Consider the following 23,034-nt stretch of genomic DNA (forward strand, 5'->3'; position numbering starts at 1 on the left):
TGAGTCTTCTCCCAGCTCTTTCTCACCTGACTCTTTCCCAGCAGTGTGATCCCAGGTTGCATAGTTGCACCATATCAGAGCTGGCCTTGAACACGGGCAGCCAATCCCCTAGGAAGGGAAGGGAGGAGAGGTTGCAGAGATTGTGTGCTGCAACAGCGTGGGTCGTCCATGGGCTGCAGTGAATATCTGCTCTGGCACCATGGAGCACCTCCTCCATTTCTGACATTCAGGTTCCCTCTGTTGCTTATCACTCTTTTTGTTCCCTCCTTCTCTCTCTACCTGGAGTTTTCTACCCTTTCTTAAATATGTTTTTACAAAGGTGCCACCATCTTCGTTGATCTGGGGTCTGTTACGGAGCCAGCTGTCTCCAGCACAGGGCAGCCTCTGTTGTCCTTTCACAGAGACCACCCCAGCAGCTTCCCCTGCTACCAAAACCTTGCCACATATACCCAATACAGACACCCTGTCTGGACCCCTCTCAGGACTGTCCCAGGAGAATGTCAGCCCTGTGCTCCAAGCACGGAATCCATCAAGATAAGTCAATGCTGGAGTACTTTTTGGACTGAGGGGAGGTTGCTGTCTAGGGGTATAGGACACGTTATGGGATTAAGGGGAAGATCATTTTGGGATTGCACAGGGCTTATTATGAGATGTTTAGAGGAGGAACCAAAGGCAGGAAAAGAGAGGAGTTTAAGTCATTTGGGGAGGAAAAAGTGTGGAGAAAAAAGAGGGGTAAGGGGATAAAAAGGGCCAGTCACATGTAAACGAGTACCTGGTCAGTAAACTTGTCTGGCCATGCCCTGTACCTGATCAGTGCAGTCTGTCCTATCTTCTTATTAAATTCACAGAATCATAGAATGCTTTGGGTTGGAAGGGACCTTAAAGATCATCTAGTTCCAACCCCCCTGCTATGGGCAGGGACACCCTCCACTAGACCACGTTGCCCAAAGCCTCATCCAACCTGGCCTTAAACACTTCCAGGGATGGGGCCTCCACAACCCCTCTGGGCAACCTGTTCCAGTGCCTCACCACTCTCACAGTAAAGAATTTCTTTCTAACATCTAATCTAAATCGACCCTCCTTCAGCTTAAACCCGTTACCCCTTGACCTGTCACTACACTCCCTCATCAACAGACCCTCTCCAGCTTTCCTGGAGGCCCCCTTCAGATACTGGAAAGCCGCAATTAGATCTCCCCGGAGCCTTCTTTTCTCCAGGCTGAACAATCCCAAGTCTCTCAGCCTGTCCTCATAGGAGAGGTGCTCCAGCCCTCTGATCAGCTTCGTGGCCCTCCTCTGGACTCGCTCCAACAGCTCCATGTCTCTCCTGTACTGGGGCCCCCAGAGCTGGATGCAGTACTCCAGGTGGGGTCTCACAAGAGCGGAGTAGAGGGGCAGGATCACCTCCCTTGACCTGCTGGTGACGCCTCTTTTGATGCAGCCCAGGACACAGTTGGCTTTCTGGGCTGCAAGCACGCATTGCCGGCTCATGTTGAGCTTCTCATCAATCAATACCCCCAAGTCCTTCTCCTCGGGGCTGCTTTCAATCCATTCCTTACCCAGCTGATATAGTCGTGCTTGGGATTGTCCTGACCCACGTGCAGGACCTTGCCCTTGGCCTTGTTGAACTTCATGCGGTTCGCACGGGCCCACCTCTCCAGCCTGTCAAGGTCCCTCTGGATGGCATCCCTTCCCTCCAGCGTGTCGACCACACCACACAGCTTGGTGTCATCGGCAAATTTGCTGAGGGTGCACTCGATCCTGCTGTCCATGTCACTGACAAAGATGTTGAACAGTGCCCTTGTCCCAGTACCGACCCCTGAGGAACGCCACTCGTCACCGTTCTCCACTTGGACATTGAGCCGTTGACCACAACTCTTTGAGTGTGACCATCCAGCCAATTCCTTATCCACCGAGTGGTCCATCCATCGAATCCATGTCTCTCCAATTTAGAGACAAGGATGTCATGTGGGACAGTGTCAAATGCCTTGCACAAGTCCAGGTAGATGACATCAGTGGCCCTTCCCTTATCCACCAATGCTGTAACCCCATCATAGAAGGCCACCAAGTTTGTCAGGCACAATTTGCCCTTAGTGAAGCCGTGTTGGCTGTCACCAGTCACCTCCTTGTTTTCCATGTGCCTGAGTATAGTCTCCAGGAGGGTCTGCTCCATAATCTTGCCAGGCACAGAGGTGAGACTGACAGGTCTGTAGTTCCCTGGGTCTTCCTTTTTACCCTTCTTAAAAATGGGGGTTATGTTTCCCCTCTTCCAGTCGGCGGGAACTTCGCCAGACTGCCAGGAGTTCTGAAATATGATGGAGAGTGGCTTAGCCACTTCATCCGCCAGTTCCCTCAAGACCTGCGGATGCATCTCATCAGGTCCCATGGACTTGTGCACCTTCAGGTTCCTTAGATATTCTCGAACCTGATCTTCTCCTACAGTGGGTGGTTCTGCATTCTCCCAGTCCCTGCCTTCTGTGACGTGGGCAGTGTGGCTCAAGCATTTGCCAGTGAACACTGAGGCAAAGAAGTCGTCGAGTACCTCAGCCTTCTCCATATCCTGGCTAACCAGGTCACCCGTTTCATTCCGGAGGGGACCCACATTTTCCCTCATCCTCCTTTTCTCACTGACATACCTATAGAAGCCTTTCTTGTTGTCCTTGACATCCCTGGCCAGACTAATCTCTATCAGGGCTTTGGCTTTCCTAAACTTTCTAACTCTCCCTAGGTCCCACTAATGGACCTCTATCCTGCTCAGCCAGAGGGCAACAGCACGAGGCCATTGGTGCTCTTTGCATTTGTGTGAGTGCTGAATGTGTCTGTGTGTGTATATATGTATATATACATATATATGTGGTGTATATGTGTGCTTTGTGTGTGCGTGCCTACAGGGAATACATCTTCAGCCTCATTAGTGATTGGACCTGGGGGCATGGAGCTGGGGCAGCCTCACATCTCTTGGGCTGTCAAATCTAGCCCAATATTCAGCTAACATCAAGAAGATAATTAGTAACTAACATAGTTATTTCTGTTTCTATGTCTTTAACTTCTGAGGCACTCTATGTCCCAACATAAGTATAATCTGGAAATGTATTCAGAGCTGTCTCATTTAAAAATATATTTTGGTTTCCAGTTAAACTCAGGTGCCCATACCTGCCCATGCCAAGCAAAGATACAGGCATGTTCTTAGGATTTTTTTTTCATGGAAGAGAGTTGTCTCTGTGGTCAGGGTGGGGTGGGCCCCAAAGCTAATAGGTTGGTGTCTTTCTTGGCTCCCTGTATTTTAAGTAGAGAGACAAAGATTCCTGAGAATACAGTTCAGAGCAGAAACCCTAATGTAGGCCATTGGAATTGTGGAGACAGATGACTTGGGACCAGTCAGTAGCCATTTGGGAGCTTATGGGTCAGGATTAGAGGGCAGAACAACATGGGTGATGTTGTAGTGGGTGTCTGCTACAGACTGCCTAATCAGGAAGAAGAAATAGGTGAGGCCTTCTTCAGACAACTGGAAGAAGCCTCATATTCACAAGCCCTGGTCCTCATGGGGGACTTGAAACACCCTGATATCTGCTGGAGGGACAACATAGCAGGGCACAAGAAATCCAGGAGATTTCTGGAGTGCATTGATGACAACTTCCTGACACAGGTGATTGAGGAGCCAACAAGGAAAAGTGCTCGGCTCGACTTCATACAAGCAATGTAGAATTGGTTGGGGTTGTAGAAGTTGGAGGTATCCTTGACTGCAGTGACCATGAGATGTTGGAGTGAACTCCTAAGAAAAAACAGTTACAGGCACATGAAGGACAAGAAGCTGATTGGGAATAGTCAGCATGGATTTATGAAGGAGAAATCATGCCTGACCAGCCTGATAGCCTTCTACAGTGAGGTGACTAGCTTGGTAGATGAGGGAAGAGTAGTAAGTGTTGTTTTCCTTGACTTTGGTAAAGCCTTTGACATTGTCTCTCTTAATATCCTCATGAGAAGTTGACAAGGTACAGGTTAGATAAATGGACAGTGAGGTGGACTAAGAATTGACTGAACAACCAGGCTCAGAGGGTTGTGATAAGTGGCACAAAGTGCAGTTGAAGGCAAGTCACTAGACATGTACCCCAGGGGTCGATACTGGGACTAATAGTGTTTAACCTCTTCATTAATGATCTGGATGATGGGCAGAGTGTACCCTCAGAAAGTTTGCTGATGACACAAAACTGGGAGGAGTGGCTGATATGCCAGAGGGTCATGCTGTCATCTAGAGGGACCTGGACAGACTGGAAAAATGGGCTGATGGGAACCTCATGCAGTTCAACAAAGGGAAGGGCCAAGCCCTGCACCTGAGGAGGAACAACCCCAGGCACCAGTACATGCTGGGGGCCACCCAGCTGGAAAGCAGCTTTGCAGAAAAGGACTTGGGGGTCCTAGTGGACACCAGGTTAAACATGAGCCAGCAATGTGCCCTTGCAGGAAAGGTGGCCAACAGCATCCTGGGCTTCATTAGGAGGAGTGTTGCCAGCAGGTCGAGGGAGGTGAACCTTCCTCTCAGAAGTGGTGAGGCTACATCTGGATTATTGCTTCTAGTTTGGGGCTCCCCAGTATGAGAAGGATATGGAGCTACTGGAGTGAGTCCAGCAAAGGGCCACAAAGATGATCAAGGGACTGGAGTAATCTCTCCTATGAGGAGAGACTGAGAGAGTTGCAACTGTTCAGCCTGGAGAAGAGAAGGTTTTGGGGGGGGAGGGGGAAACATGACTTATAAATTGTGTGTTTTTAGCTGGGATAGAGTTAATTTTCTTCATAGTAGCTAGTATGGGGCTATGTTTTGGATTTGTGCTGGAAACAGTGTTGATAATATAGAGATGTTTTTGTTATATAGAGATGTGTTTGTTATTGTTGAGCAGTGTTTACACGGGGCCAAGGCCTTTTCTGCTTCTCACACTGCCCTGCCAGCGAGTAGGCTGGGGGTGCACAGGAAGTTGGGAGGGGACACAGCCAGGACAGCTGACCCAAACTGACCAAAGGGATATTCCATAGCATATGATGTCATGGTCAGCATATAAGGGGCTGGGGGAAGAAGAAGGAGGGGGGAGGGTGTTTGGAGTGATGGCGTTTGTCTTCCCAAGTAACCGTTACACATGATGGAGCCTTTCCTGGAGATGGCTGAACACCTGCCTGCCGATGGGAAGTGGTGAATGAATTCCTTGTTTTGCTTTGCTTGCGCGCATGGCTTTTGCTTTACCTGTTAAGCTGTCTTTATCTCAACCCATGAGTATTTTCACTTTCACTCTTCCAATTCTCTCCCCCATCCTGCTGGGGGGAGTGCGCGAATGGCTGTGTGGTGTTTAGCTGCCAGCTGAGGCAAAGCCATGACATAAATGTATATAAATACCTGATTGGAGGGAGTGAAGAAGAGGGAGCCAGACTCTTCTTGTGATGCTCACTGACAGGACAGGAGGCAATGGGCACAAATTAAAACATAGGGATAGAGAGGGAGAGAAAGCAAGTGAAAACTCCCCCCAGCGACCAGCCAGGAAGAGAAGTGGCAGAGGTCCACATGATAACATCCTTTAGAGTGCAGTAGGTGGGTCACAGCTGCAATGTGGAGGAGGGGGGATGGGACAACAACCTCCAACCATTTCCCCTCAGTACAATTATATATATTTCATTGATGCCCATTCAAGTTTCCCATTGGTGGTCTTTGTTTGACACTATTGGCATTGATTGGAATATGCTTAATTAGGTACAAATTTTACACACAAATTGGGTACTAAGCCTTGTACACTTCTGTTACTGGGTAATATTTATCAGATATTAAAATGACTGTTATTTGCTTATTATCTATCATGTTTGTTCTAATGTGGAGTCAACAGTCTAGAAGCTACCAGGTGGATGTGGGGGAGGGAATGACAAACTAAAAAGAGCAGGAAACTAAAACTGAAAAGTAGTGCAGTGAGAAGATAGAGAAACATGGCCCATTGTTTTCTGTGGTACTTTCTGCGGTGCTTTCTGCAGCAGCCTGAGGCAAATTACAAACAACTGGAAGGTTTTTAATGAATCAAGTTTGAAACTGATATTCCAAATTCTTTGCAATGGTATGAAAATCAATTGATATAATTCTTAAATAACTTTGGTTATGACAGTGCATGATCACTGAGAGAGGTCATGGGGCCTGGACCATTTGGAAATCATCTAAGAAATTTTTTAAGTTCTTAGACCAAAACCAGTGTGTTTAATGGCAGGAGAGGGAGGTTAAACCTGGAGATAAACTAATGATTTGTGTACATCAAATTAAAAGAGATACAGGAACAGCTGTTGTCTGCAGATTGTCATGTAGCATCTCTATTTCTTACCTTAGGTTGCCAGAGTGTTTGGTATGTCTTTTTAGATATTTAGGTGAATGTTTCAGTATTGTCATGATTTAGCCCCAGCTGGCAACTAAGTACCACACTGTCACTCGCTCATTCCTCTCCTCCCTGGTGGGATGGGGAGGAGAATTGGAAGGAAAAGGTAAAACTCATGGGTTGGGATAAGGACAGTTTCATAGGACAGCAAAGGAAGAAAAAACAATATTAATAAAGGACGATACAAAGCGGGTGATAAACAATGCAGTTTGCTCACTGCCTGGAACCTGATGCCCAACCCATCCCCGAGCAGTGATCCATCCTCCCCAGTCAGTATTCCCCCTCATATACTGATCATGAGGTCATATGGTATGGAGTACCCCTTTGGATAGTTTGGATCAGCTATCCTGGCTGTGTCCCCTCCCAGCTTCTTGTGAAAATTAACCATATCCCAGACGAAAACCAGGACAAGTATAACTTTAGGTTCAATGATTAAGACAATGATGAACATTTCCCAGGGATGTTTTATATATGCTTGTCGTTGGTCAGGTTTTGACTCCTGCTTCTGTAAGGGGTGGGATTACTAGGAATGAAATGGTCAGACCATCACCATTTTTAAGTTCATGACTCTCCTTTATCTATTGGGATGAACAGTCTGTTCAATTCTTGAACTTTTCTTCAGAGAGTAACTGAGTTTAGCTTTCAGCAACTCTCATTTCGGCTATGCTGGAGTTCATAATTTGTCCTTGAATATCAGTATAGTGCTTCCTAATTTATTTTCTGCTGTGTGTTCTCATATCTGGTGGCTGGTCACAAGAGGTGTTCCCCAGGGCTCAGTACTGGGGCCAGTTCTGCTTAATATCTTTATCAATGATCTGGATGAGGGGATCGAATGCACCCTCAGTAAGGTTGCAGATGACACCAAGTTGGGCAGGAGCGTTGATCTGCTTGAGGGTAGGAAGGCTCTGCAGAGGCATCTGGACAGACTGGATCGATGAGCCAAGGCCAACTGTATGAGGTTCAAGAAGGCTAAGTGCCAGGTCCTGCACTTGGGTCACAACAACCCCATGCAACGCTACAGGCTTGGGGAAGAGTGGCTGGAAAGCTGCCTGGTGGAAAAGGACCTGGGGGTGCTGGTTGACAGCTGGCTGAACATGAGCCAGCAGTGTGCCCAGGTGGCCAAGAAGGCCAACAGCATCCTGGCTTCTGTCAGGAATAGTGTGGCCAGCAGGACTAGGGATGTGATTGTGGCCCTGTACTCAGCTCTGGTGAGGCTGCACCTCGAATGCTGTGTTCAGTTTTTGGGCCCCTCAGTACAAGAAGGACACTGAGGTGCTGGACCGTGTCCAGAGAAGGGCAACGAAGCTGGTGAAGGGTCTGGAGAACAAGTCTTATGAGGAGCGGCTGAGGGAACTGGGGTTGATTAGCCTGGAGAAGAGGAGGCTGAGGGGAGACCTTATCGCTCTCTACAACTACCTCAAAGGAGGTTGTAGTGAGGTGGGTGCTGGTCTCTTCTCCCAAGTAACTAGCAAAAGGACAAGAGGAAACAGCCTCAAGTTGCATCAGGGGAGGTTTAGCTTATATATTAGGAGAAATTTCTTCATTGAAAGAGTGGTCAGGCATTGGAACAGGCTGCCCAGAGAGGTGGTGGAGTCACCATCCCTGGAGGTGTTCAAAAAACATGTAGACGTGGCACTTCGGGACATGATCTAGTAGACATGGTGGTGTTGGGTTGATGGTTGGACTTGATGATCTTAGAGGTCCTTTCCAACATTATGGATTCTACAGTTCTATGATCTTTTTGGAAGATAGATAAAGAGGCTGTCCAATGTCAGAAGTTTATTGTGTATATGAATATTAATACCTCTTGTTTTAAAGAAAGTAAAAATTTGGGGGTTCCCTTTCATTTCCACTCCCTCCTCCCTCCGTTACAGTTTTGCATTTCATGTCACAACTTGTATGATGTTGTCAGTAGTACATATCTTGTGGAGTGTAATCACCTGTAGTGCAAAACTTTGTCATAGGACAGTATGCTATTTAGGTCTGAGATAAGATGAATTGAACTGGAGAAGATTCAGTGACGAGTGGCATTCCTCAGGGGTCGGTATTGGGAACAGCACTATTTAACATCTTTGTTGGTGACATGGACAGTGGGATCGAGTGCAGCCTCAGCAAGTTTGCTGATGACACCAAGCTGTATGGTGTGGATGACACACTGGAGGGAAGGGATGCCATCCAGAGGGACCTTGACAGGCTGGAGAGGTGGGCCCGTGCGAACTGGATGAAGTTCAACAAGGCCAAGGGCAAAGTCCTGCACGTGGGTCGCTGCAATCCCAAGCACAACTACAGGCTGGGTGGAGAATGGATTGAAAGCAGCCCTGAGGAGAAGGACTTGGGGGTATTGATTGATGAGAAGCTCAACATGAGCCGGCAGTGTGCGCTTGCATCCCAGAAAGCCAACCGTGTCCTGGGCTGCATCAAAAGAAGGGTGGCCAGCAGGTCGAGGGAGGTGATCCTGTCCCTCTACTCTGCTCTGGTGAGACCCCACCTGGAGTACTGCATCCAGCTCTGGGGCCCCAGCATAAGAAGGACATGGAGCTGTTGGAGTGAGTCCCGAGGAGGGCCACGAAGATGATCAGAGGGCTTGGAGCACCTCTCCTATGAGGACAGGCTGAGAGAGTTGGGGTTGTTCAGCCTGGAGAAAAGAAGGCTCCGGGGAGACCTAATTGCAGCCTTCCAGTACCTGAAGGGAGCCTACAGGAAAGATGGGGAGGGACTGTTTATGAGGGAGTGTAGTGATAGGACAAGGGGTAATGGGTTTAAGCTGAAAGAGGGTAGATTTAGATTAGATGTTAGAAAGAAATTCTTTACTGTGAGAGTGGTGAGGCACTGGAACAGGTTGCCCAGAGAGGTTGTGGAGGCCCCCTCCCTGGAAGTGTTTAAGGCCAGGTTGGATGAGACTTTGGGCAACGTGGTCTAGTGGAGGGTGTCCCTGCCCATGGCAGGGGGGTTGGAACTAGATGATCTTTAAGGTCCCTTCCAACCCAAAGCATTCTATGATTCTGTGATTACCCAGGAAAATTCAACTTTAACCACTCTCTCTTCAGGAAGTGTTTACAGAAGTTATTTAAACGTCCTGTCAAGTGAGATAACACATTGCTTCCATTGTTTAAATTCTTTGCTAAGTATTAACAGGCTGAGAATCTGTAGAAGTTATTTTCAACCAGAAGATTTCTTTATTCTAAATATAACCTATGAGATCCATACAGTATTTTCATAATTTTTAACACATGCTCTATTTGATACTTGTTCTAAATGAATTTTCAGCAGAAAGTGAACTGAAACCCTTTAGTACTAGAGAAATCTGGCATAAATAGAAGCATCCTGCTTATATGGAATTTAATTTTGGAATTGGTTTTGCAAGTGTTGCAGCAGTCATCTTTGCCAAGAAATGTAGAATTTTGTCTCGATTATTGTAAGGAAGACATTTAATTGTCAAGAAGTGATAGACTGGTAATGAAAAAAATGTAGGAAGCAGGAGAAATAATGAATGAGAACATTATAAATTTCTGTAGCTTAGAGAGGAAGGAGTATGACTGAGCAGTGAAATATGAGCTGATTAGGGAGTTTGGCTTGGATGTGTATGTTTCTAGAGTGTAAGAAGATTCACTAGGGTATTTCAAGAAAAACAGAAAGGTAATTTTATTTTTTTGTCATGGTTTAGCCCCAGCCAGCAGCTGAGCACCACATGGCTGTTCGCTCACCACTCCTCCCCCAGTGGGATGGGGAGGAGAACGGGAAGACAAAGGCAAAACCTAGTGGGTTGGGATAAGGACAGTTTACTGGGACAGCAAAGGGAGAGGGAAATGACAACAACAGTACTTAACAGAATATACAAAATGGGTGATAACACAAGGCAATTTAACAACCCGGGATACTCAGCCTCCCGAGCCAGCGACCTCATATGGTATGGAATATCCCTTTGACTAGTTTGGGTCACCTGTCCTGGCTGTGTTCCATCCTAACTCCTTGTGAAAATTTACTCTATCCTAGCCAAAAATCAGGACATTATCCACCCATTATTCTATACCATATATGTCATGCCCAGATCCTATACTTCCAATTAATCACCATGACCTTCCCTGTCTTTGAGATATATATATATGTATATATATACACACACACATACACAGATATTATTCCCTTAGTCTATGGGCCATCCCTCTAAAATGTCCATTGAGTTCATTTAGTCCATGGCTTTGGACTCTATCTGTCATAACAGTCTCTCAGAGCAGGAGAGATAGTATGTGATGTTAGATTGTTGCATGCTGCATCTGGAGCTCACAGCTGGTGTATCTGGCATGGTACATGTGCACAGTCTGCGGGTTGAAGATGTTGATTTCAAGGAAGTTGCTGGGCACCAGTTGCTGAAGCCAGTTCTAGTTCGATCATCACAGCATTCATTCTTCATTAATTTGGGTGATTCTTACTGTAATACCATTGATACAGCATATAGCAATTGTGGCAATGATAACGTACAATGTCAGGGTTTTTTTTTTTGTCTGAAGCAGAGCTAACCTAGACTGTCTTCCTCAACATATTCTTCATATGTACTATGGGGACTTTATCTTCCTTCTACAGTGCAAGAAAGTTTTCATTGGGCTTGGCCAGCTCGAGTGGTAGATCCCCTAGTGTTAACTAACCAGGTGGCCTTTGATAAATGTGTATCCCAATGTTTGAGGGTCCCAGCACCCACTGCTCTCAGGGTAGTCTTTAACAGTCCATTGTATTGCTCAATTATCTCAGAGGCTGGTGCATGGTAGGGGATGTGATACACCCACTCGATGCCATGCTCTTTGGCCCAGGTGTCTATGAGGTTGTTCTGAAAATGAGTCCCGTTGTCTGACTCAATTCTTTCTGGGGTGCCATGTCACAACAAGATTTGCTTTTCAAGACCCAGAATAGTGTTCTGGGCAGTGGCATGGGGCACAGGATATGTTTCCAGCCATCCAGTGGTTGCTTAGACCATCGTAAGTACATAGCGCTTGCCCTGGTGGGTTTGTGGGAGTGTGGTATAGTCAATCTGCCAGGCCTCCCCATATTTATATTTCAGCCATCGTCCTCCATACCAGACAGGCTTTACCCGCTTGGCTGCTTGATTGCGGCGCATGTTTCACATTGATGGATGACCTGTGAGAGAGCATCCATGGTGAAGTCCAACCCTCGATCATGAGCCCATCTATATGTTCCATCCCTTGATGGCCTGAGGTGTCATGGGCCCACCAAGCTATAAATAATTCACCCTTATGCTGCCAGTCCAAATCCACCTGAGCCACTTCAATCTTGGCAGCCTGCTCCACCTGCTGGTTGTTCTGATGTTCCTCAGTGGCCTGACTCTTGGGTATGTGGGCATCTACATGACGTACCTTTGCAACTAGCTTCTCTAGCCGGGCAGCAATATCTTGCCACAATGGGGCAGCCCAGATGGGTTTGCCTCTGCGCTGCCACTTGCTCTGCTTCCACTGCTGTAACCACCCCCACAGGGCATTGGCCACCATCCATGAAGCAGTATAGAGGTACAGTGCCGGCCACTTTTCTCTTTCAGCAATATCTAAAGCCAGCTGGATGGCTTTCACCTCTGCAAGCTGGCTCGATTCACCTTCTCCTTCAGCAGCTTCTGCAACTTGCCGTGTAGGACTCCATACAGCCGCCTTCCACCTCCGACACTTTCCCACGATGCGACGGGACCCATCAGTGAACAGGGTGTATGGTTTCTCATCCTCTGGTAGTTTATTATACAGTGGGGCTTCTTCAGCACATGTCACCTCCTCCTCTGGCGACATTCCAAAATCTTTCCCTTCTGGCCAGTCTGTGATCACTTCCAGAATTCCTGGACGATTGGGGCTTCCTATTCTAGCCCGCTGTGTGATCAGCGCAACCCACTTACTCCACGTAGCATCGGTTGCATGATGTGTAGAAGGAGCCCTCCCTTTGAACATCCAGCCCAGCACCGGCAGTCGGGGTGCCAGGAGGAGCTGTGCTTCAGTGCCAATCACCTCTGAAGCAGATCAAACCCCTTCGTAGGCTGCCAATATCTCCTTTTCCGTTGGAGTGTATCGGGCCTTGGATCCTCTGTATGCCCGACTCCAAAACCCCAGGGGTCGGCCTCGAGTCTCCCCTGGTGCTTTCTGCCAGAGACTCCATGTAGGGCCATTCCCCCTCCGGCTGCAGTGTAGAGCACATTCTTTACATCTGGTCCTGCCCAGACTGGCCCAAGGGCTACTGCATGAACATTTTCCTGTTTAATTTGTTCAAAGGCTTGTCATTGCTCAGGGCCCCATTTGAAATCGTTCTTCTTCCAGATTACATGATAGAGAGGGCTTACTATCAGACTGTAATTTGGAATGTACATTCGCCAGAAACCCACAACACCTGAGAAAGCCTGTGTTTCCTTTTTGTTGGTTGGTGGAGACATAGCTGTTATTTTGTTGATAATATCCATTGGGATCTGATGACGCCCGTCTTGCCATTTTATTCCTTAATAGTGGATCTCCTGTGCAGGCCCCTTGACCTTACTTTGTTTTATGGCAAAACAGGCTTTCAGAGGCATGTGAACTATTGTCCTGAGTTTGGCTAGGACAGAGTTAATTTTCACCAGAAGCTGGGATGGGACACAGCCAGGACAGGCGACCCAAACTAGCCAAAGGGGGTATCCCATACCATGTGAGGTCATGCTCAGCTTACAAGAGGGCTAGTCGGGGAGGGGGCGCGCAGCTCCAGGACGCGTGGCTTGTGGACGGTCCAGCTTCAGGATGGGTCTCAGCGTGTGCTCTGAGTTGTACAGTCTTTGACTGAGGAACTGCATTGTGCATCACCAGTTTTGTATATTGTTATAAGTACTGTTATTGTTATTTCCCTCTCCTTTTGCTTTCCCAGTAAACTGCCCTTATCCCAGCCCACAGGGTTTGCCTTTGTCTTCCCATTGTCCTCCTCATCCTACCGGGGGGCAGGGGTGAGCGAGCGGCCGGCCGTGTGGTGCTCAGCTGCCAGCTGGAGCTAAGCCACGACAACTATTTTCTTCCTTTTCTCACAAACTCCTTCTGCTGTGTTCCCCCATATGATGATGTCATCAATGTATTGCAGGTTCTCCAGAGTTTCACCCTTTTCCAGTGCAGTCTGGATCAGTCCATGGCAAATGGTGGGGCTGTGTTTCCACCTCTGCGGCACTTGATTCCAGGTGTACTGGACGCCCCTCCAAGTGAAAGCAAACTGTGGCCTGCACTCTGCCGCCAAATTGATCAAGAAAAATGCATTAGCTATATCAATTGTGGTGTACCACTTGGTTGCCTTTCACTCCAGTTTATATTGAAGTTCCAGTGAAAATTAACTCTATCCTAGCTGAAACCAGGACATTTGTAAATACAAAACCATCTGAAGATAAAGAAGTACTCTAGAGAAGACTTCTTTTAGAAAATCATAGTGTCTGATATAAAATCCATCCAAGTGTGGTGGTGGTCTTTTAATACTTAATTGTGTTCCATTGCTTCGTGTGGACTTGTGATAACATCTAGAAATTTGATCACAAGGGACCACTGTATAACTTACTTTATGGTAATTTAAACTGTTCATACAGAAATTCTCATGGGAACTTAAATAGATGTATATTGTGTCATTCTTGATGGTGGGGTGTGGGAGGGTTTTTTTTGTGTTTGTCTACTCTTCGACCATATAGTATTTGTGTAACTTACTGTCTATTTAGGTGTTCCCTGCATTTTTAATGTATCTCCTTCCTCTTCCTGTCACAGGTAAGCAACTTGAAGAAAATTTTAAAAGGGATACTGGCTTATAACCATGAGGTAAGAGCAGTCTTAAGTAATGTACATTCACTTTTCTTATTCTCTTCAATGTACGATATAGTCTGCTATTTATTAGGTCTGGACTTTTCAGTATTGGGCACTCAAAGAGTCTTGTAGCCTGTTCTCATGTGTTAGCCCTCTCAAAATTGATTGCCCACATTACCATACAATCATGTATGTTGGAAGGTACCTCCAGAGGTCATATAATCCAACCTTCTGCTCAAAGCAGGGCAAACAAGAGCTGGTTGCTCAGGATCTTGCCCAGTTGAGGTTTGAATACCTCCAAGGATGGAGATCCCACAGCTTCTCTGGGCTGGAGTTCCAGCATTTAACCACCCTCATGGGGAAAAAGGTTTTTCCTTATATCAAATCAGAATTTCCTCTGTTGCAGCTTGTGTCTGTTGCCTCTCGTCCTATCACTGTGCATCCTTGAGAAGAGGCTGGCTCCATCTTCTCTACACACTCCCATTAGGTAGTTTTAGAGAGCAATAAAAATCTCACCTGAGCCTTCTCTTCTCAAGGCTGAACAAAGCCAGATCTCTCAGCTTTTCCTTGTACATCACATACTTCAGCCCCCCATATCATCTTAGTGACCCCCACTGGACTCATTACAGTATGTCCGTGTCTCTCTGATTGCATGTTGTACCACTAGGTCAGGTCCTTTTCTCATGGATGAGAAATTAGTAGTTTTGGCTCTGGACATACTAAGTATCCTTAGACCTACAAAACTGTTAGACCAAGTCTTTTACAAACTGAGATTTATTATCCATTGATGCTAGATGTTTTTTATTGAAGTAAAACATTTAATTTCAGACTTTGCAATGGTATGATTTAGAAAATCAGACTTCCTTTATTCCATATGGAAAGCTTTTAGGCATTAGATTTTTTTAAATGAAAAAATAATAAAAAGAATTAATTCATCTAGTGCCATTGATCAGCTTTTTTAGGCCTACCTATGTTACCTTACCTTACCTGGAAGAAAAAATCTTGTTCTTGATAAGTTTGAAACTAACACTTTATTATTAGTTGAGATAGATAGCTTTCCAAAATGTCACTTGTGTCAAGTGATATGGATGGGTTTATATTTTGAAATATGCATATGAGCTGATGCAATTTTTTTAGTTTGTTTTAAAGATGGATTTGAAAACTATGCCAAATTAGAGTAAGCACTTCCTATTGCCTCTGAATCATCTTTGTATTTTGTAATTTATGTATATGTATATAGAGAGATGTACATATGTATGCAGATTCTAGGGCAGCAGATCGACGACTTCATTCTTCCTGATGTTAACCTGATTGGAGAGCACTCTGATGCTGCAGAGCTTGGGAGAATGCTTCAGCTTATTTTGGGATGTGCTGTGAACTGTGAACAGAAGCAAGGTATTAAATTTTTAAAGTATATTTTCCTTCCAGGGCAGTTAATGAAAATCTAACTTGCTTTTTAAATAACTGAGGGAAAATTATAGGTTGCTATGAGAGACAAATTTACTTTTTCTAAATCATAACACTATTTTACAGACAATAAGTGCTGTTATATTATAAGCTTTACTAAGTTTGCAGGCTGGAAATGTGGAATTTGTTTTCTTTCAACATGTATATTTTTAGTTTGGGTTCCCTCAGCTGAAAAGGGACTTCACAAATGAAGTCTTGTCCCCAACCTTTAACTATTCATGTGTGAGGTAGCTCTGTGAAGTGAAGAATCAACAAATGTGATTTACACATCCTTCACTGTGACCCTTAGGTTCAGGAATGTATCCCAATATCTTACTGCATGTCAGAGAGCCTTTGTTGTCACCAGATGCCATCTACTGCCAACCGAGACACTAGGGTTTCTGAGACTTCTGCACAGGGTTAGCACTGGAGTATGGGAGATTGTGCCCTTATGCACCAGTAGCTGGAGGCCAGGCAGGATATCCCAAGGACATCTGAAGTGTCACTAGGGGCCTATATTTAAGCTGCTGAATCCCACCCCAGCAGTTATTGGAAAACATTTCTATCTCCTCTGGCTTCTGTGGTGCCAGTTCTTTATCTGACCTACAAAAGTAAAATGGGGACCCATTCTGTTTCTCTCCATATATGGCAGAGGATTTGCTGGATGGTTAAAGCATTTCTTAAGGTATTCCAGGGCCCTTGTTGCATCCTTGGGTGTGTGATGTCTTATTGTTATCCAGTTCCTGTAAATTATGTTTAACTCAAGTCAGATTACAGTAAAAATGCAAACAGTTACAAATAACGTGGACACAGGAGTCTAGGCATGGCCTCACCAGTGCTGAATAAAGAGGAAGGATCACCTCCCTTGACCTGCTAGCAACACTCCTCCTAATGCAGCCCAGGATACCATTTACTCTTTTTGCTGCTGCCAGGTGCCCATCAAGCCACTCTATCACTCCCCTCCTCAGTGAGACGGGGGGGAGAAAATAAGATTAAAAACTCATGGGTAGTTTAATAAGAAAAGCAAAGGCTGTGCATGGAAGCAAAGGAAACAACAAAAAAATATTATTCTCTACTTCCCATCATCAGGCAATGTCCAGCCACTTCCTGGGAAGTAGGGCCTCAGTACATGCAGCGGTTGCTTTGGAAGATAAACGCCTTAATAACAAATGCCCCCTCCTCCTCCTCCTTTCCCTTAGCTTTTATTGCTGAACACAATGTCATAGCACAGCACTATGAGGGCTGCTATGGGGAAAGTTAACTCTATCCCAGTCAGACCCAATACAGGCACATTGCTGGCTCACGTTCAACTTGGTGTCCACCAGGACCCCCAGGTCCTTTTCTGCCAAGCTGCTTTCCAGCTGGGTGGCCCCCAGCATATATTGGTGCCTGGGGTTGTTCCTCCCCGGGTGCAGGTCTTTGCACTTCCCCTTGCTGAACTTCATGAGGTTCCTGTCAGCCCATTTCTGCAGCCTGTTGAAGTCCCTCTGGACAACAGCATGACACTCTAGCATATCAGCCACTCCTCCCAGTTTTGTTTCACCAGCAAATTTGCTGAGGGTACACTCTGCCCCATCATCTAGATCATTAATGAAGGTGTTGAACAGGACTGAAGCCAGTATTGACCCCTGGGGTACACTGCTAGTTGTTGGTGTCCAACTAGACTTTGTGCTGCTGATCACCACCCTCTGGGCCCAACCATTCAGTTAGTTTTCAGTCCACCTCACTGTCTGCTCATCCAGCCCATATAGCTTCTCTAAGAGGATCTTATGGGAGACAGTGTCAAAGGCCTTCCTGAAGTCAAGGCAGTCAATATCCACTGCTCTCCCTCATCCACCAGGCCAGTCATTTCATCTCAGAAGTTTATCAAGTTGGTCAAGCATGACTTTCCCTTGGTGAAGCCATGCTGACTAATCCTGGTGATTTTCTTGTCCTTCATGTGCCTGGAAATGGTTTTCAGGATTAGCTGCTGCATCGCCTTCACAGGGATGGAGGTGAGGCTGACCAGCCTGTAGTTCCCGGAGTCCTCCTTCTTGCCCTTCTTGAAGATAGGAGGGACGTTTGTTTTTCTCCAGTCCTCAGGCACTTCTCCCAGTTGTCATGTTTGGTCAATGATTTTCAACAGTGGTCTCATGATGACATCTGCCAGGTCACTCAGCTCTCATGGGTGCATCCCATCAGGGCCCATGGATTTATGTATGTCCAGTTTGCTTAAGTAGTCCCTGACCTGATCCTCTTCCACCAAGTTTACATCTTCCTTTCTCCAGATTTTCCCCCTGGTCTCTGGGAAATGGGATTCCTTAAGTCTGATCTTGCTGTTAAAGACTGAGGGAAAGAAGGCATTCAGTATCTCTGCCTTTGTCATGTTCTTTGTCACTAGATCCCCTCCCCCATTCAGCAGTGGGCCCACATTTTCCCTATTCTTACTTTTGTCACTTAAATTCTTTGAGAAGCCCTTCTTGTTGCCTTTGACATCCCTTGTCAGATTCAGTTCCATTTGGACTTTGACTTTCCTAACCTCATCCCTGGATGCTCAGATAAAGTATCTGTATTCCTCCCAAGGTACCTGTCTCTGCTTCCACCTTCTGTATACTTTGTTTTTGTGTTTGAGTTTTGTCAGGAGCTCCTTGTTCATCCATGCAGGCCTCCTGGATTTTTTGCCTGACTTCATATTCTTTGGGATGTAGGTCTCTTAAGCTTTTAAGAAGCGACCCTTCAGTATCAACCAACTTTCTTGGCCCCTGTTTTGTTCCAGATTCTGGGATAATGCCATGGGACTCTACTAAGCAGATCCCTGAAGAGGCCAAAGTCTGCTCTCCTGAAGTCCAGTCTTGTGATCTTGTTTTTTACCCTCCTCCCTGCCCTCAGTGTCCTGAACTCCACCATCTCATGGTCACTGCAGCTAAGGCTGCCTTTGACCTTCACATCACCCATGAGTCCCTCTTTGTTTTTGAGTATGAGTTATAGCAGACCACCTCTCCTCATTGTTTCCTCTATCATCACTGGAGTCCGGAACTTGTCATCCTTGCACTCCAGGAACCTCCTGGATTGCTTCTGCCCTGTTGTGTTGTCCCTCCAGCAGATATTGGGGTAAGTTGCAAGAGTCTTCATAAAAGATGTAGGTGGATAAGTGAAAGAAAAAGCTATGCTTACTGTATTTACGCTAAGGTTCTATCAAAAGCTATCTCTCCCTAATACACCTCATTTCTGTTTCCTTTCCGGCAAAATGGCAGCTCGGTTTTCAAGACTGTTGTTTTCCTCTTGTATTGGGTATCTTAGCTTTTAAGCTCATTTCCCCTTTCCAGGTTTCTCAGGGTTCTAAATTTCTTTAATGTCTCATCCTGAAACTACTTTTATTCTTCCCTTAAGCAGGAGAAAGTCTGGCCATCCTCTTATTTAGAATACAAGTGTTTTCCCTTCTGTAAGTACATAAATAACTATTAATTCAAGCCACCTCACTTTCACTTGACTGCTTAGTTAACATCTCTGAAGTTGTCAGAGTCAAATACTCTCTGACCAAGTTCTTTTAGATATTCCACATGAGGAGGGTTTAATGTTTAATATATAATTCACTTATTTGAAGATATTTGATGTTACATTGGATTTTGATTTAGCAGAGTGATACAGCAATATACTGAAATCACAATACAAGCATAATAAAGCAATTGCAACATACAGTCGAATCACAATACAAATATCCCATTACCGATCTCTCTATGCTCACCGTCACAACACTGGGTGTCCTTCACAGTTGCCTGGAAGGAATACATGTGTTGAAGTTAGCTTAAGCCCATTGCTCTCCTCAAAGTTAATTTTATTACTTGTCCAGTTTTTCTACTTTATATTGGACTGAGGCACATATACACACACCCCCCCATGCTAGTCTGGCTAGCTCAGGAAGCCATTACTCTCTACTAATTATCTCAGGGAAGGCTGTTTATACAACCTGATGACTCACTGGTACAGCCCTATATCAAAACCAAAGGCTACCCTCCAGTCCCCCTTGTGTTGAGATAAGTTCAGCTTTCTTTACAATAATTGGCGATCATTCCTTACATTCTTCCCTGAGCTCAGCATTCTTGCAGTGATAGATTGGACTCGATGATCTTAAAGACCTTTTCCAACCTTAATGATTCTATGATTCCTCTGATCCTTCTTCCACTGTGGGGTTGTGTTGGTCAGTCACAGAAGTGTAAATTTTTCATTCTTTATTTTAGTAGCTGCTTGGCATTTATTAGTGAGGAATGTATCTTTCCCTGAACTTTACATATTCTGTCAGTCTATTTATTAAAAACATATGAGATATAGACATCTAAACAGTCTAGTTATATGTAGTTTGATTTTTTACTCTTGTGCGTCTTCTAAATTACTTTGAGGTGGCTGATTCCCAACATCTTCCTCTTAGACAAATCAGAGCAATGATATGCATGGCATTTAAAAAAAAAAGAAAAGAAAGATCATGATAGCTGGCTGGGATGCATAGATGCATATGATATTGGACAAGTCACAAACTCAGACTCAGTCTAAACATCAGAATTTGACATTCTAACCACTCAATCCTCTTATAGCATGCTTCCAATACAGGTCATATCTATATATAGAAAAGGAAGAGAAAATGTGGAGAGGATTTACTGTATTCTTAGTTCTGTGCTTTCTCAAGACCTCATATAGAAATTCTGTGAAATGAGGGTGCTGTAGAAAGGCAGGGCAAGGAGTCAAAGTCATGGAAAAAGACAGTCCATCCTTGGATCCTGTTCTTCTATTGCCTAAATAATTCAGAAACAAAGGGAGAAAAGCAGTTAGAGAGTAGACAATGGAGGGAGGTAATGGGAAAGAAAAAAATGGCCATCATAGACAAAACCCAAACATGTTGCAGTGTTCCAGTGAGCCTTGATTTATATCTGATTATCTTTTTTTTCTATAATGTGTTCTTGAGTTTGCTGGCCTGAAACTTGAAAGGTAATTACAAATTTCAATCTCATCTGTAGCACCTGCTCAGCTTGTAGGAAAGATACGACTACTGATCTCATGCTGTGTGTGACTTTCTCAAGCTTAAATAGTAACACAACTAAATGCTCTTATTTTCAGAGTACATACAGACCATAATGATGATGGAAGAATCAGTTCAACATGTTGTCATGACAGCCATTCAGGAGGTATGTTAGAATGTCCATAGTGTGTAGAAATCAAGCCTTTCAATATTGCAAAAAAACATGCTTTTTTCCACTGTGATGAAAAAGGGGCACAGAGATTGCAATTTTAGAAGAAACATTTTCCTCTTTTGAGTTAGAAAAACAAATCAAGCAAGCCTTCTTCATGTCAAAGAACTTTGGTTGCATGCCCCACTTCTCTAGACATTTAAATCTTCTCAACTGTGGTGGGTTGACTTTGGCTAGCCTCCTGGTGCCCACCAAACCGCTCTGTCACTCCCCCTCCTCAATAGGACAGGGGGAGAAAATACAATGGAAAAGCTCATGGGTCAAGATAAGGACAGGGAGATCACTTGTGAATTACTGTCATGGGCAAAACAGACTCAACTTTATTGCCAATTAAAAACAGAATAGGATAAATAAGACCAATTCTAAAAATACCTTCCCCCCCCACCCCTCACTTCTTCCCAGGCTCAACTTCAGTCCTGACTTCTCTACCTCCTCCCCCCTGAGCAGCGCAATAGAGTCAATAGAGGGTTGCAGTCAGGTCATACTGCTTCATCTCTGCCGCTCTTCCTCACGCTCTTCCACCCACACAATACAGCCCTTCACGAACTTCTCCGACATGAGTCCTTCCCACAGGATGCAGTTCTTCAAAAGCTTCTCCAGCATGAGTCCATTCCACAGGGTGCAGTCCTTCAGGGATGGACTGCTCCAGCGTGGGCTCCTCTCCACAGACCACAGGTCCTGCCAGGAGCCATATGACTGATGCTTCTTGAACTCTGACAGGCTTGGTGCCATGACCACTTCCTTGTGGAGCCTGTTTCAGTGACCAACCACCCTCTTGGTGAAAAACCTTTTCCTAATGTCCAATCTGAACTTCCCCTGATGCAGCTTCATTCCATTTCCATGTGTCCTATTGCTAGTCACCAGAGAGAAGAGATTAGCACCTCCCACTCTGTTGCCCCTCTTGAGGAAGTTGTAGACTGTGATGAGGTCACCCTTCAGCCTTCTCCAAGCTGAACAACCAAGTGACCTCAGCCACTCCTCATAAGTTTTGCCCTCAAGATCTTTCACCATCTTGGTCACCCTCCTCTGGACACACTCTAATAGTTTGATGTCCTTCTTATATTTAGGTGCCTAAAACTGCACGTAGTACTTGAGGTGAGGCTGCATCAGTACAGTATAGAGTGGGAAAATCATCTCCCTCGACTGGCTAGCTATGCTGTGCTTGATGCACCCCAGGACATGGTTGGCCTGTTTTGGTTGCAAGGGCACACTGTTGACTCATGTTCAAATTGCCATCACCCCAGACCCCCAGATGTCTTTCCACAGGGCTTCTCTCCAGCCTGTCGTCCCCCAATTTGTATATATAACCAGGATTACCCCATCCCAGGTGCAGAATCTGGCACTTGCTCTTGTTAAATTTCATACAGTTGGTGATTGCCCAGCTCTCTAGTCTATCCAGGTCTCTCTGTAAGGCCTCTCTACCCTCGAGGGAGTCCACAGCTCCTCTTAAGCCCTAAAATTGAACCCTGGAGAACCCCACTGGTGACTGGCTACCAGCCTGATGTAACCCCATTTACTATAACTCTTTGAGCCCGACTTGTCAGCCAGTTTCCTGTACTTTCTGACAAGAAAGTGTGGCAAGCGTCCAGAAGAAAATAACAGTTTTTAAGTCTTTGTCAATATGCCTTTCCTTCCTAGGCTATGAATATGAGCAAGAAATGATGAATTCCATGTTGAACACTAGAACAATTTAACTATTTCTGTTACATCTCTAAAAGATGTCACTAAAGAGATGTCACTTGAGCCTGAGGGCTCTGCTACCTGTTATCTCTTTGACTCATGCTGCATTCTACCAGTCTTGGATCCTATTGGATGACTATGGAATCATTTCAAGGACTAAAACTGCAGATCAACAGTTATTAAAATCAGGATTTTTTAAAAAAAAATCCCCAAACTTCCTGCTAGATCAGCTTCTTTTTTCTATTTAAGTCAGCGCTATCAGGAACAGGCAAGTGCCAGATTTCCTGCCAAAGTTTTGGGATTTTTTACTATTTTACTTTTGGTTTGTGGTGTGTTTTTTTTTTCTAGGGAGCAAAAACATTTCTTTTTGAGTTATTTGCAATATATCTATAATATATATATATTTAAAATGTCTTATGGTACTGCTTTCAACCTTAACTTCACCTGAACTGGTGTCAGGGTTACTTGCCTATCCATTCCAAGGAGACAATATTTTGTAAATATTGTGTCTACAGC

General features: G+C 45.2%; 1 protein-coding gene across 8 annotated transcripts in view; it reads left to right on the forward strand.

Moving 5' to 3' along the window:
- LOC142599168 (protein Hook homolog 3-like) overlaps positions 1–23,034 on the forward strand; it is a 133,139-nt gene that overhangs the window by 54,770 nt on the left and 55,335 nt on the right. For 5 of the 8 annotated variants that reach the window (XM_075738950.1, XM_075738946.1, XM_075738948.1 and 2 more), the window contains 3 exons: positions 14,138–14,188; positions 15,436–15,568; positions 20,708–20,775. In XM_075738950.1, coding sequence (XP_075595065.1) covers positions 14,138–14,188; positions 15,436–15,568; positions 20,708–20,775 — 252 coding nt within the window. The remainder of the gene's footprint in view (positions 1–14,137; positions 14,189–15,435; positions 15,569–20,707; positions 20,776–23,034) is intronic. The other 3 variants (XM_075738952.1, XM_075738951.1, XM_075738953.1) reach the window with 2 other exon arrangements.

The sequence above is a fragment of the Balearica regulorum genome, chromosome W (genome assembly GCF_011004875.1).
Source record: "Balearica regulorum gibbericeps isolate bBalReg1 chromosome W, bBalReg1.pri, whole genome shotgun sequence".
Taxonomy (NCBI): Eukaryota; Metazoa; Chordata; class Aves; order Gruiformes; family Gruidae; genus Balearica; species Balearica regulorum.